The 15200-nt window shown below is 37.8% G+C and overlaps 1 protein-coding gene across 1 annotated transcript in view; it reads left to right on the forward strand.

The window, feature by feature from the left end:
• Window positions 1-14052, forward strand: part of PTPN13 (protein tyrosine phosphatase non-receptor type 13) — a 127817-nt gene extending 113765 nt beyond the window's left edge. Inside the window, exons 34-48 of the mRNA XM_062623438.1 lie at window positions 574-745; window positions 848-1058; window positions 1462-1532; window positions 2490-2551; window positions 3203-3359; window positions 3671-3841; window positions 4990-5072; window positions 6305-6360; window positions 7356-7459; window positions 8595-8743; window positions 9354-9444; window positions 10141-10478; window positions 11001-11216; window positions 12294-12356; window positions 13227-14052. Coding sequence (XP_062479422.1) covers window positions 574-745; window positions 848-1058; window positions 1462-1532; window positions 2490-2551; window positions 3203-3359; window positions 3671-3841; window positions 4990-5072; window positions 6305-6360; window positions 7356-7459; window positions 8595-8743; window positions 9354-9444; window positions 10141-10478; window positions 11001-11216; window positions 12294-12356; window positions 13227-13307 — 2025 coding nt within the window. The 3' untranslated portion in view covers window positions 13308-14052. The remainder of the gene's footprint in view (window positions 1-573; window positions 746-847; window positions 1059-1461; window positions 1533-2489; window positions 2552-3202; window positions 3360-3670; window positions 3842-4989; window positions 5073-6304; window positions 6361-7355; window positions 7460-8594; window positions 8744-9353; window positions 9445-10140; window positions 10479-11000; window positions 11217-12293; window positions 12357-13226) is intronic.
• The last annotated feature ends 1148 nt before the right edge of the window (window positions 14053-15200 follow it).

Raw genomic sequence — 15200 nt, forward strand, 5'->3', positions numbered from 1 at the left:
AGTACTTAGACAAAAGAAGTATACAAGTATGACAACATGACGAGATTGCTGAAGGGAGTTTATGGTATGTCCCACAGCTAGGCGTGTGTGCAACTACTATTCATGACAGCAAAAAATGGTTTAAAAACATTAATTGATTAAATAAGATGGTTGCCCAGATATTCGGAGGAGTTGTTCGTTAAATACATCTATGGCAAGCATATTGTTCAGAAATAAAATTTAAGAGACTCACTGTAGAAGGGTTTACTGGGTACGTATCATGTCGTACAGATGTTCATCATAGAATCATGAAATAGTTTGGGTTGGAAGGGACTTTTAATGGTCATCTAGTCCAACCTCCCTGCAGTTAGCAGGAATATCTTCAACTAGATCAGGCTGCTTAGTGCTTTATCCAGCCTGACCTTGAATGTTTCCAGAGATGGAGCATCTACCACCTTTCAGATCAACCTGTTCCAGTGTTGCACCACCCTTGTAGTAAAAAACTTCTTCCTTATATCTAGTCTGAATCTACCCTATGATAACTGTTTTATTCAGAACCTAACATGGAGATCTGTGTTGCTTTTATTTTCCCAGGTTAATGACATTGATGTCACTAACGTGAGTCACACCGATGCAGTAAACTTTCTCCGCACTGCCCCAAAGACTGTCAGATTAGTGCTAGGGCGTGTTTTGGAGCTACCGAAGATGCCAGTGCTGCCTCATTTACTGCCTGATATCACACTAACGTGCCATGAAGAGGAGCTAGGTAACACAGTAGTATACTGTTTTTTCCTCTAAAGCAATTTTTTTCCCTTCAGTTACAAAGAATAAACCTGATTTCCTCCTCTCCCCCTTGTTTCTTGCAAAGGTTTGTTGTTATCAGGAGGTCATGACAGCCTTTACCAAGTTGTGTATATCAGTGACATTCTCCCCAGATCGGTTGCTGCCAGAGAGGAGAGTCTCCGTGCACTAGATATTATCCATTATATTAATGGAGTAAGCACACAGGGGATGACTCTGAAAGAAGCCAAAAGAATGCTGGAAACATACCTTCCAAAAGTGGTGCTTAAAGTGACCAGGTATGTTTTGGAAGCAAATGCATCCCTGTACTCTTAATTTGACTGCAGGCTTTTAGGAGTATATGGACAAAACATGTTCCTAGTATGACAACTAATTTGCAAGACTGGTACTAGGTAGCATGCTATTGAGGACTGATGCCACCGAAAGGGTCTCTGTTCACAGTTGTGCTTCAGTGGAGCAGAATGGTATTTAAAAAGCATTTGCTGTGCTTTTTATTTCTCTGGAAGACAAGGGTGTATTCCAGCTATCGAGTGCAAGTGTTCAAAATACCATTTTCAAAATATGCCACAGGTGACTTAAAGCATGATCAGCAGCTGTAACAGTAGTACATACTTACATCAATATCTGATTATTACCATGATTTTTTTTTAATAAAAATTTCTGTTAACATTTTTTTAATAGAGATGGTCATGCAGTGCTTCCAAAATCCAAAAGCCCTGATAGCTCAAATCCATGGCCAGTGAAAGCTAATGGTAAGATTTACTTGCTTACTTAATGCAGGTGAATTGCACATATTAATAAAACTGAACAAACTGATATGGAGGCCCTCCACTTAAAACTGCCTTCCTGTAGATGACTTGTCATGCACATGTTCATGACAAGATGAAAGGTTATTTTTAGGTTTCAGTTATTTCATCTACAGGTTTCTTCCTTTGTAAAAGCACAATGTATATGAAAACCGAAAACTTCACTAGTAGCTAGGTATATATCATCTACTGGTTCCATTTTCATAAAATCATAGAATAGTTAGGGTTGGAAAGGACCTTAAGATCATCAAGTCCCAAGCCCGCTGCCATGGGCAGGGACACCTCCCACTAAACCATGTCACCCAAGGCTCTGTTCAACCTGGCCTTGAACACCGCCAGGGATGGAGTATTCACAACTTCCCTGGACAATGCATTCCAGTGCCTCACCACCCTAACAATTTTTTCTCATTTCTTATACTAGTAATGAGATATTTAGGATAGCCAGTAGTTCTCTGATATCATAGTATCTTTAGCAAGCGAAAGGTACCTTTGAACAAGGACCCAGATGTCAGACGATGTTAAACAAAAAATAACCCCCAAAAGTTAGTAACAGGTGACTGTGGGCTTGTGTTTTGTACATTTCAAGGGAAGAGAAATCATGCCTTGTTTCCACTGTATGTTGTTAAGCTGTTTATCAGCATTTCTCTTTCCTTAGCATTGATTACTTGTAATAGCATTCATAACATGCATTGAATGTAACATTCATAAAACTGTTAGAAAGTATAGTCCATCAGACATAAAAGTCTTGCAGTGTCCAGCAACCAAGCAGAAATGTTATTTATTTCATAACATTAAATATGTTGTTTCTTTAGTAAAAATAATTGCTTTGGGCTAATTTAATTTCTGTGGGAAAGTTGCTGTGAAATTGTTGGATTTTTTGTTTTTTTTTTCATTTTTGCTTAGGTTGTTCCTATAGTGATTCCTGTGATAAAACAGAAAAGACAACTAATGCTCATGGGCCCAAGGTAAATATTACTTTATTGTGCCTACTGTCATTAGAAAATCTACTTTACCAAAATTTTAAAAATAAATAAATAAAACAATCTATGAATGGATGGATACAAACCCAGTGTCAGTGGGTTTGTCAGTTGATGTGAATAAGCAATGATCATAATAAATATGATAAATTGATCTTCTCCTTCTTTGGGACTGCTTTATCAAAAGACACAGGGTCTTATGCGAAGAACGCAAGGCTCTGATCCACAAAACTCCATTCTGTTCACAGTTTCTGGCAATGTTTGCATGTTACATTTACTAGATGGTTCTGCCCCCTCTGTCTCCCTCGCCCCTTATTTTTTCCTGAGTAATAGTGTGTTGTGGGACCAAAAGTATTGAAGCCTGAATGTGTTTTGTAGGCGTTATAGTAATGTTAAATGCATCTGTTAATGTAATGTTTAATACATGTGGGTTTTTTTTTAGTTGCCCTAAATTTTTTTTATTCTTTTCATGTGCAACTTCTAACACACATTAAAGCTGCCTACCCATCACCCAGCTATCTCAGATGAGAATAGGGTTTTGAATTAGTTGCTAAGCAGAACAGTGAACATTTTAAGGCTTCCTTGCTGCATCAACAAACTTCCAGAGGAGTTAATTTGTATTGTTCTTTGCTTTCTTAGATAAACGGCAATGGCTTCCTGGGGCCTTCCCAGATAAATACAGAAAACAACATCCATCACACAAAAGGCCTAATGAATCTCTCGGGATCTGGAGATGCACCTTCCCTTGGCTTTACCAATCAGATAGCAGACTTTTCTGAACAGAGTGACAGATCAGGTAAGAGATGAGATGGGGGACAGCATTAATCAGTGTTTAGTGTGTACATGGAAGTGAGTCAAGGCATTGTTGAATTGCTGAAATAAGTCAATGTTAGGCTGGCAGTCAGTTTTAGAAGATCATCTCCAAGTTGCATGCTCGGCTTCAGAGAAATTAGCTGATGTTGGAGATTGTATTCTGTGTAAGACAGAAATGAAGGAAAGCCATGATAAAAGTTAGAAATAATGCAATGTTGTCTGCCTCTATTTTTTCTGAGAAAACATTCTATATTAGGAAAACTTGTCCTTTTATACTGTTCTCTTTAAAAACAGAGGTTCCAGATGATGAGTATTACGATGACGATGATCACAATGAAGTTGTCCAGTATCTGTTGGATGTTGTAGATGAGGAAGCCCAGAACCTCTTAAATCGTAATAATGTGACCTCAGAGGCTCAGAGTCTTCTACATCTCAGGAAGGCCACATCAGAAGATCACTTGCCAGGTAACATAAGCCATTAAAAAGGCATATCATTGACAGCAAAATATTTCTTGAAACAAGGTGCCAAATAAATTGATTTGGCAGGAAGGAGAGTTTACACTTAATTGATGTGTGAACTGAAAGTTTCTCAAGTAAAACACAGACAAATGGTTGCTGATTCCAGTGAACTTCAGTTGCAGTTTAATAAGGCAAGATCTGGTTTGATAGATCTGGATTTTGCGAGAAAGTAATCTGGGAAAATTAGTGCCATACAGGAGTTGTCTTTTCAGTGGAATTCATGCTATTCTGCAGTTAAAGTCATGTTGAAATGCTGAAGCGCTTCAATGTTTCATTGATTACTGATAGCACAACTTGGAAATGTGTTGAGATCTCTCGAAACAAAAAAAATTGCCAACCTGCTCTTTTAGAAAGACAGCTGTTTTCAGAACCTGCTTCTGTACACCTTTCATATCCATTGTTCCAGCTCCTCAGCTCCAGTAGTTATTAACTGAAATTTAGCATGGAGCAGGATTTGTAGTTCCTCTGTGGTCTCACGCTATTTATGCGTGCTCCAAAAGTGAGCTCAGCTGAGGAATATTATTGGAGCTCCACTACTTCCAATTTCCTGTAGGTAGAATCTGGCCTTTGCAACTGAAGATGAATTGAATACGTAAGATACTGCAGCAGAGAACTACTGTAGCAGACAGGTACAAATCATATTTTATCCGGCACACCTTAATTAGGTCTTGTTACTACAAAGAGCAAGTAGAATCCTGGTTTAGACCTACTGCTGGTCTAAATGTAACTGAATGGAAGAAACATTACTGACATGGGAATCTGATCCCTTCTTAGCACTAGGCTGTTTATCCTTTTTGGATATCCTTTTTTATATCTTTTTGGCACAGATATTCTGTTAGCTATGCAAACCACTTCACATGGAATGACAGATGTTCCAGTCTGAAAAGAAAGGAGCCTAAAGTCTGATCATTCTATACAGCTGGACCTCTTTTCCAACACAGCAAAGGGATTTAATAGATGTTTCTTGGTTATTCTGGTGCCTGTATTCCCTGTGTAGTGCCAGATAGGTGTAACAGGATTTACATCTATGACAAGGTGACTCCTGGGCATCTTTGGGTAAGTTTATGCTGTATCTCCTGATTTTCCTGTTTCAGCAGAGATGAATGGAAAGCTGACAGAAGACAAGTCTGAAGACACAGATTGTGATGGGTCGTCTTTGCCTGAAGATTTTTCAGAGGTGGGATAGCAAGAACATTTGTTTGGCAGACATTTGTTTGCTGATTTTGCTTTCTCAGATGCTGTTTTGATTTCTTGTTTTCCTGATTGGCATAGAACTTGTGAAAATAACTTCACATGTCTTTCAATTTAAAACATCTTTGTCAATAGTAGTTGTAAATGGTGTACAAACATTTTTTTAATTGCGTAAGATTACCATAAACTAATTATATAAGAGAACAAAGCATAGCGTTATTTTATACTGTTTCTCGTATTTTTTGTTTTTAATAAAGGGCTAGAATAAACTACCTTGTTAATGTTATTTTGAGCATTTAATCTAAAAGATTTGCTTGATTCCTGCTCAGGGAAGAGAAGTAGTCACAATGGATGCTGTGCAGACTTAGGGGTCCAAAATCTAAATTGGAGATTTCTTTTCCTCCTACTTTTTGCTAGGATCTGTTCATTAATTTGAACAACATCTATATGGGGTTTATCCTACATTGCATGTGCTGTTTTACATCTGTCACTAGATGCCTGGGTTTCATCTCAATATTTGAGATCAGCAGAACACTGTCTGTCCAGCACATACTGGCTGTTGCAGCTCTCTGTCCAGCTACTAAAGCTGAGAGTCAGATCAAGTATCTGGCTCTGTATTGGTGTGTTCTAGGAGGCCAACAAGTAAAATTTTCTGAGTATGGAAGTGGAAACTTGCAAGCTAGCTTAATAAGTATAAATGGGTTTGTAGAAGGTTGTTTTTTTTTCACGGGAAGGGTCAAAATGCTGCCTTCTCTGCTGAGTCTTCATCATCTGTTGAGGAAGGCGTATATAGACATACGCCTTCCTCTAAATACATTTATAGGTAAAGCCCTGTTCTGCTATATATAGGAGTGGTGGCTTGTGAGAAAGCAGAAGTTTTCACTATCAAACGTACCTCATAAAGGGGTTTTTAATATAAGAAACAAAGTAAACTGGAGAAAACATAGATGGCTCTACTGCTGCTGTGAATCAGGAATGATTTTAAGGCAGCTTTTTGGCGTTGTTACAGTAATGCCTCTTTCCAGTCATTCAGTGTTCTTGTCCTCTCTTATTTTGGGTTAATGAGATGTCTGAAAGGGGAAAGTCTTTCATTATGTGCTGCTTTGAACTTAGTACCCTTCAGAAATAGTCCATGTAATTGTTAATTATTTAAAATTTACAGTGGGTGAGTGTTATAACTCTGTCTTTTAATGTGTTTTAAAATATTTCTGCCACTAGCTAACACATGTAAATGGATATGAAGACTACTGTGAAGTAAAAGCTATGCCAGAAAGGTAAGATTTCTTTAGTAGTGTTGCTTGAAAGCAAACCTGTGAAGTCTGAAACTCTGAAGAGAGATATGTTATAAAAAAACAACTCAAACTAAAACAAACCCAGTAAAGTATCTGTGTGAAGCCTTGTTGCATTGCTCTCTGCCTAGTCTTGTTATTTCAAAGATTGTAATTTGTGGGAATATTAGTCAGCTTTATGTGGTTTACTATGTGGTTTTATTTATTCCTTTGATATGTGGTTATAACAAGTAACTGGGCTGTGTTCAAATGGCACCAAATAACTTAATTTGCATTGTACTAACAATTTGGTACTTGCATGTGAAGAAAACGTTCAAACGATGCTGTCTTCAGTTTGAAGGTTTACAATCTTCAGTAATATTACTTCTTCTGGTTTTAGAGCACAGAAACTCAACTGCATAGTTCCACTGGTCCATCTGTTCCCATTTGAGTATTTAGGACCTACTTTTTTACATGGAAAGTTTAAAGTGTATATACTTATTTTTATACTTTGATGTTGTTTCTAGGAAGTTTTGGGTTGAGGCTTGGCACAAGCAGCATCATTATGACCTAAAATACTTAATACGTTTACCACCATCCTCAACAAAGCTAGTAAAATTGCAACGGAAAATACATATTCTACTGTATAGGTAGTGAATTATGTGAATGGTCCAAACCTGCTTTTGGGTGTTCTTTCACAGAATCACAGAATGGTTTGGGTTGGAAAGGACCTTAAGATCATCTAGTACCAGCCCCGTGCCCCAGGCAGAGACACCTTACACTAGACCAGGTTGCCCAAGGCTCTGTCAAGACTTGAACACTGCCAGGGATGGAGCATTTCTCTGCTTGGCCTTTGAAAAGTAATTGCAATGATAGAAAGTAATTGCAATAATAGCTGTTACCAGATTCCTGTCTTCCTGATTTTTTTTTTAATTAGGTTGAAAATGTGTTGGTATTTTTCTAGGTGATCTTTTTTACTTCTATACCTTGTCTTCTTACAGGTCAACTCCACAACCTCCTTTGAGTCAAGCAGATGAAGATGAAATCACGTGGGGAAGTGATGAACTGCCAATTGAATCAGTCAGCCAGGAACGTGTAAATAAAGGCAAGAACTTTAACAAATCATCAGTGGAAATCTGAGGATCACGTTAAATAGAGAAAATGCCAGAAGTGAATTTTAAAATGTCCTGTTTTGAAGGTGTAAAGACACATGTGATGGGAAATCTTAACAGCTCAGCAGCCCACTGGAAAGTATCTTTACAGCTTTGCATAAATGTGCAAGAGTTGATAGGAACAAGTATTGGCAACATTGCACCTGTACTTGTAGTAGAGTTGAAACCAGCTGAGATGCTTTCTTCCATAGCATCTATCTGAGAAAAGCTGTAACTATAGATACTTGACTGTGATCAGATTGATATATCACGTGCTTTGCATACTCCATGCTCAAATTAGGCAATATATTTTCTTTGTCGTGAGTCTTACTTCTTCCACTGCTGCTCAGTGTGGCAGAGTGGAACGCTACTCAATTTGACGTGTTTGGCAGAATCTAGTCTTTACTTCTTGGGATGGCATTAGTAAAGTCAGTTCCTGAAATTCTTATACAGCTGCCTTTTATCTGTATTCATTAAAAGAAAAAAAGGGTAATCTGTGTAAACCTTTAGACTAAGTCTAAATTAAGGATATTTTTAATTGTGATACCAGAGAGACTCTCAGTTTATTAATTTTATTGTACTTCAGAGAAACAATGAAGACCTCATACAAAGCAAGCTTTATTGGAAAAGAAAGATAGATTTAAGCTATCTAACAATTACCACTTGAAAGATATGTTGAATGTAAGTGCTAAAAACAAAGTCACAGGCTGTTATATTTAAGTGAAGAGTTCTGAATTAATCCCTGTGTGCATTTATCAATTTTGTAGTTTATTGTGTGAAGAACTTGTGTTTAAAATATATCTGAACGTTGTTTCAGTGTGCTTATTGGAAGTTCAGGGAAACAGGCCCTTTGGTTCCTGGATTTATCAAAGCTGATTTTGCGTCGTGCTGATTTTGTTAGTTAATGTGGTTTTGCTTGTCAAACTGAGAGGATATCTATGTATTCTCTCTGGTGTATTGAGGCAATCTAGAGAAAACTGGTAATACAGTGGGGAACAGCAACAAGGAAATCCAACATTGCACTACAGTTTCCCTAGTTTTAGCTATTTTTATTTATATTTATATCACTCAGTCCTGTTGTTCTGCTAGATTTCCCTTTAGTGACAAATGACGAGATCTCTGCTCTCTCTACTGTGAACGTGCTCCCGGGTGGCAAGTACTCAGGAGCTAAACTGAAGTCAGTGATCAGAATGTTGCGTGGATTGCTGGAACAGGGAGTCCCTTCTAAAGAGATTGAAGTGAGTAACTACTTGTCCTTTAAAGTCCTGTTTTCTAGTATGAAACAGAATGGTTGACTCATCACTGCCTTAAATACCACAGCTCTTTAATTGGCAGCTCTAAAGGGATTAAAAGACTTCTTTTACCAAAAACTTCTCTCCCTTGCCTCCCCCAGTAACTGCTGAGAAGTAAGATTAGGTTGAACTAGGAATTCAGTTCAAAAGTGTGTTTACATCATTCTTTCTTCTGGTAAATTACCAAGAGAAAATGATGTTAACAGGCAGAGACAAGGTAAATGCTGTGAAATCTACCTGCAGAATGTGAAAAGAGTCTTAAATCAACCATAGATCATCTTAAGGTCCTTTCCAACCCTAACTATACTATGATACTATGTTATACAGTATTTTTTGAGAGAATGAGAAATTATTTACTGGATAATAGTTTTGTTTGTTTCATTTTCTTAACTATATGAAATTAGATTTCTTCCTGTGACTGAATTATTATTCATCTCTACATTAGGATTATTTATTTCTTAATGATTCTGTCTGCTAAGTACTTGGTTACAGAACTACTCTTTACACTTGTTACCATTCAGCACTTTCTAATGTGTATGTAATTGCTTCTATACAGAACCTTCAGGAGTTGAAACCTTTGGATCAGTGTTTGATTGGACAAGCCAAGGAGAACAGGAAGAAGAACAGATATAAAAATATACTTCCTTGTAAGTCCTAACTAATCTGAAGTTCAGTGTTGATATTTCATTACCACCTGTCTGATCAGATGAATTGGGTTAGAAGTGGCATGTCCTAGTTGTGCTACTAAGAAGGGAAAAAAATTGCCACTTATTTTCCACACATTTAAAGCAAGCAGTTGTAAAGCAGTTTGAGTAAACAGTAAGCTACTATAGTAGGTTGGGATGGATGTTGACAGATTCTTCAGGTGTTTCAGCAGGTTCTATGTCTTAAACATTGTATACATATAGAGCCAGACAAGATTTTTTTCACTTTTACCTATGTGAAACTGGAAAACCAGACATGTATACTATTGTCAGTAAATTTCCTGCAACAAAACTCTGTTTGCTAGGTGGGAGATGTGTGGAGAAACAAGAACTGACAAATGTTCTGAATGAGAAGTATTCAACCTCAGTTTCAGAGGTGCTGCAGTTTGAATTGGATATCCTGCCTGTCTCCTGATCTAGATTTCTCCCCTAGCTATTTTTTTCTTTACTCAAAGAGAAGTATCCTAAAGCAAGTATTGTAGTGTTTTTTAATCTTTTTTTTTTTTTTTTAATAAGATCTGGAAGCATCTGTGGAGAGAAGTACTATGTGAGTGTGTAAGGCTTAGCATCTCTATTGTTTGAAGGTCTAATTATGTGCATGCATAACATGAAGGTATTTTTGTTGTGTGGGAATTGCAGATGATACCACTAGAGTTCCCCTTGGGATTGAAGGTGGATACATCAATGCCAGCTTCATTCGCATGCCAGTGGGGAATGAAGAGTTTGTTTACATTGCATGTCAAGGACCTCTCCCCACGACTGTAGCAGATTTCTGGCAGATGGTTTGGGAGCAAAACTGTACTGTGATTGCCATGATGACTCAGGAGGTTGAAGGAGAAAAGATAAAATGCCAGCGTTACTGGCCAGATGTACTCAATAAAACCACCATGATAAATGATAGACTACGGCTTGCTCTTGTAAGACTCCAGCAGCTCAAGGGCTTCATCATTAGAGTGCTGGAGCTAGAAGAGATTCAAGTAAGTGAATCTGCATGTTCAGATTTTTTTTGAGTGTTGGCAGTTTTATCCTCATACTTGTGCCTTGCCTGCTTTCAGTTGCAGTGTCTAATCAAGAGGTAACTTGGGGCTTCTCCTTTTTGTTCAGTGGTCATTACTAGTCAACATTTCCTCATTTCAGCTTGTGCTATTCTGTGACCTTATAGAAGGCAGCTGGATAAGGAGATTATTTCATTATGCTAATAAGACTCTAAATGTTGGTGCCTTTGGCCACATAAATATTTATAGGGATATGAAATTCACTGCAATCTGGCTGGTTCATTCCTTTGTGTGATCATCTCAGTCTGCACAGCGTTCCTTATACTATTTAACTATTTGCTAGTTATTTTCAGTTTAGCTCATTGTTTCTCTTGTTTTATAGAACTACAGAACACCTTCATTAGGCAAATACCTCTCTTCTGAGACTGTTTCCTTTGAGAATTTACCTTTTGGGTTTTTATTCTTCCCATGTGTTACATTTTGTTGTTTTTTTTAAAACCTTAGACAGGTGAAGTACGGCACATTTCCCATCTGAACTTCATTGCCTGGCCTGACCATGACACCCCTTCTCAGCCAGATGACCTGCTTACTTTCATCTCCTACATGCGTCATGTCCACAAATCAGGACCTATCATAACTCACTGCAGTGCAGGCATTGGACGGTCGGGGACCCTTATTTGTATAGATGTTGTTCTAGGGTTAATCAGCAGAGACCTCGATGTGAGTACCCAAGAGAATGGGCTAAGCTATGCTTTTGACTTGCAGGACATGTGTTCCACTGGATCTGTCCAATTGTTTAAAGAATATGCTAAGCTTTTCAGAGTAGCATATCTTAATGGAACTTCAAAGAGGATGCAGAAGTGCAGTACTTGTGAAATGCTTCTTTGTTGGTGATCTATGGGGTGGGGTGCTCAGACTTCTGCTGGTCCTTGGCTCAGGGAATCTTCTTGTTGGTCTTGTTTGACAACTCAGCAATCCAACATTGGTAGATGCCCCTTGAGATATCAGAGTTTATGTTGCAAGAACATCTCCTGCCATGGCAGACTTCTGGTGTATGGCTTGGGAACAACAGTGTGTTGCCATGATGACTTGGGCAATTGAAGGAAAAGCTAAAATGCCTGCCTTGCCTGGCTGGATGTGCTCAGTGGAAGTATCGTGTTAAATGGTGCTAGAGCTGAGAGCTGCAGCACTCAGTTGGTCAGAGATCCATGAACTGTTGGAGGGCAGCTAGAAACCAACCAACCAACTGAATCAAAAACTCATTGTACAGACATCTCAGCTGGAGATGAGGGTATGTAAATTAATTTTTCCAGCACAACCAAGGATATGCATTTTAGGGTGATCCACAGGAGGGTGGTAGCTTCCTTATGTTTATGTTCTTCAGTGTCCTGGTGCGTTTGTAGAGAAGATGATCTCTGTCATGCTTAGTTTAGTGGGGTTTCTAAGAACTCACAGAATGTCTTATAACTTTATTAACCTGGGGAAATAGCGTTTTCTTAGGTTGGACTGAGAGGCTCTATCTTCTGCACACTTAGATCCCAGTAAGAGTAAGCACAGAGAAAGAAAACAAGAGAAGGAAGGTATCTGATTTAGGAGGGCCACATACATATTTACCAGAGACAACCCATACCGGTTATCTACCAGACATTTGTAGGCTATAGTAAATTGTTACTTGTTTCACTACTAAATGTTTAATGTACCTAGTTGGATTCCTTGGTTTGATGCTGGGAATATTTTCTTTATATGCACATAAGTCTTATTTTTAAAAATGTTTTAACTTGTGGTTTGTTTTGGTAGTTTGACATCTCGGACCTGGTGCGCACAATGCGTCTGCAGAGGCATGGAATGGTTCAGACAGAGGTGAGTCTGGCTTCCCCAGCTATATGATAAAGGAAAGACACTGGAATTCTAACTCTGATATGACCAGGAAACTTTGCGATACACACAATGGTTGTCTTTGTGCCTTATAGTGTAACATCTATGTTGAGAGAATTATATCAGATTCATCAGTAAGTAGCAGTATGTATTTAACAGTTATAAACACAGGCAATTTTTAACATGCTCTGCTGTTTTCATCTGTGTTTAATTAAAAAATGTCCTGAAATCCCCTCTGGGGAGATTTTCAAACAGAAGTTAAATTAATGTTTTAGGAATAATCTAGATCTAGAGCTAATTAACTTTATCTTAGACATGGACATCACAAGGTCTTGTTAAAATATGAACTTTTTCTTTGAACATGACAGAATTGTCAAATCATAGTTTAAAAAAAAAACAAACAATCACAAGGAAAAAAAAAGAAATGAAACCACAAAATTATGGGCCCCATATCACATCCCAAAACACGTATTATTCCCCATGCCTGTACTGCTAAGATTAAGGTAAGTTGCACTGTCAAAGAGTTCTGTATTAGCTGGTATTGATGCAAGACCTGTTGAAATTCACTTGATGTTTTCATTCCTACTTATGTAAAGTACTTAACCCTGCTTGAGTTAATTTGAGTGTGAAAGAAGGATGAATGTCCCATATAAAATATACCTTTAGTGGCTTGCCTTTACTTTAAGTTGAGTTTGCATATTTCTCCACTGTGCGGTTTGTTTTCTGAGTTGTTTGGGATTTTTTTTTATTTATCTGTAGAATTACTACTGAAATTGAGTGCTGTGCAGGTGAGAGTGAATTGCTTTGGTGATGCAAGCATTTTTCACATGTTCTGTGCTTTCCTTTCCCTTACAGGATCAGTACATTTTCTGCTATCAAGTTGTTCTTTATGTCCTGAATCATCTCCAACAGGAAGAACAACAGAAAGACAAATGAAATAATGCTGAAGCAGAAGTGCTTTTAAAATAAGAAAGCAGGGAGGTCTAGAGGCTCTCACATGTTCTGCCAATATTTTCCAGTCCCTTTCTTCAGTTGCTGTCAGATGTCTTTTCTATAAAGTCTCTCCATCATTCCAAATAAGGTATATAGCTATGAGGAAAAGGGATAGCTCATGTGGTACCACTAATGTCTTCAGTCGCATGGACACGTATGTGAGATTTTTGTATAGCAGTAAATAATATTTAATAAAGCTGCATTTTTTTGCAGTTTCCTTAATATGTAGTAAAATAATTAAGTAAAAAATATTTTAATTAAAAAAAAGTAAAGAAGAAGAAAAAAAGTAATCTTGTAATGCTTCCTGCATTTTTGCAACTGTTTTGGGGTATTTGTTTCTTATGGGGTGGGGGAGTGGGAGGGATGAAGCAGTATTTTTGTCCTGGCAAACATTATTACAAAGACATTTTAATACTCTCTTTTAAAAGCTTGTTTATGGCAGATTTTTTGCCCTTTTAGTATAGTTACAGCTATTTTATAGAGGGTATCTTGAAATCTGCATTTAAGCTTTGAGATACCTGTTAGCATGATAGTAGTGAATGTTTACTGTATCACAGTTAATAAGGTTTACTTCATAGAGTTTCATGTATATATTTATACACTTTTACAGAAAAAGCTGAATTATCAGGTGTCTAACCTTATAACTGATTAGGCATCTCCTCTGTAAATAAAAAATGCACCTAAAGTATACTGATGAGTGGGTCTGGGTATTTTTGTGTCCTTGTGACTGATTTTTCTTGGCCTTGCAGGTCGTCCTTATCCTTCATTGTGGTTGCTGCCCTTAAGAAATTTGCAACAAAAGGGCTGTGCATGCTTTACATTTTCAGTGTTCTGTTTTTCAATGTCTTTCTGTTCTTCAGTGTCCATTTGAAAAAGCCTTCAGAACTGCATGTTCCTTTCTGGACAGTTTCCACGGGATGCTGAAAGGAAGAGGATATTTTCCTTCCCTCCTTGTTTCTCAGCATTGACACCTGTATCACCTGGGCATTGACACCTGTATCACATTTTTTGGGTGGGTTTGCACCTGGATGCTATGGCAGTGATCTGAAAACAGTGTCATCTACTCTGCTTAAAGCAACCAGTTTCGAGGTGGGAGGTAGGATATCAGGTTTGAAGTCAGTGTTTTTGTGATATTGTAAACACTCAAAGCTGTTTTCAAAGGAAATCCTCATTTATGCTTATGAGAACCTTTGATGATGAGTAACTGCTATCAGCCAGCGCAGGGGACCATTAATGGGTTTCAGCAGTATTCCTGTCACAGCAGTCCTTACCAGAACTGCACCTTGTTACTTGTGCTGTCAAGGAGGGTGTAAGAGTACCAATTTGACAGCATTCTGCATTGCAGTGGTGGAAATAAGTTCAGAGGCCTGTGATTATCCAAGGTTTTCACTGTTCAAAACAGCTCAAAGTGGTGTGGTTTCCCAAAGCTGAAATTGTCACCATCTTACTTGTTTAATGGTATTCTAGCTAACAACACACAATTTAAAAAAAAAGAGAAGAGCCTTTTTCATTTGCCATAGTAATACTGTGGGGTTTATTCCTTTCAGCATGCCAGCACAGTTAAAAAATTGAGCATTTTTTCAGAGCGGTTTAGTTTGAGGAAAGAAAACTGATTCTGTGTAGACAGAAGCAAAGGCAAATTGACTGGCCATGTTGACAAGACACCTGTATGAAGGAGCTTTAAAATGAAGTCAGAAGATATTCAACAGAAGTTGCCAAAAGGCAAAGTGAGTAAACACAGCTAGTTGTTACGCTGCTGCTACTATTATAGTAGTAATAGTGAGTTCAGAGAATTTGGGTATGTCTGGTATTTAGAAACAAAAAAAAAAATGGTTA

Source organism: Pezoporus occidentalis, unplaced genomic scaffold (genome assembly GCF_034315485.1).
Source record: "Pezoporus occidentalis ecotype Australia unplaced genomic scaffold, CSIRO_AGI_Poc_V1 ctg252, whole genome shotgun sequence".
In the NCBI taxonomy this organism is placed as follows: Eukaryota; Metazoa; Chordata; class Aves; order Psittaciformes; family Psittacidae; genus Pezoporus; species Pezoporus occidentalis.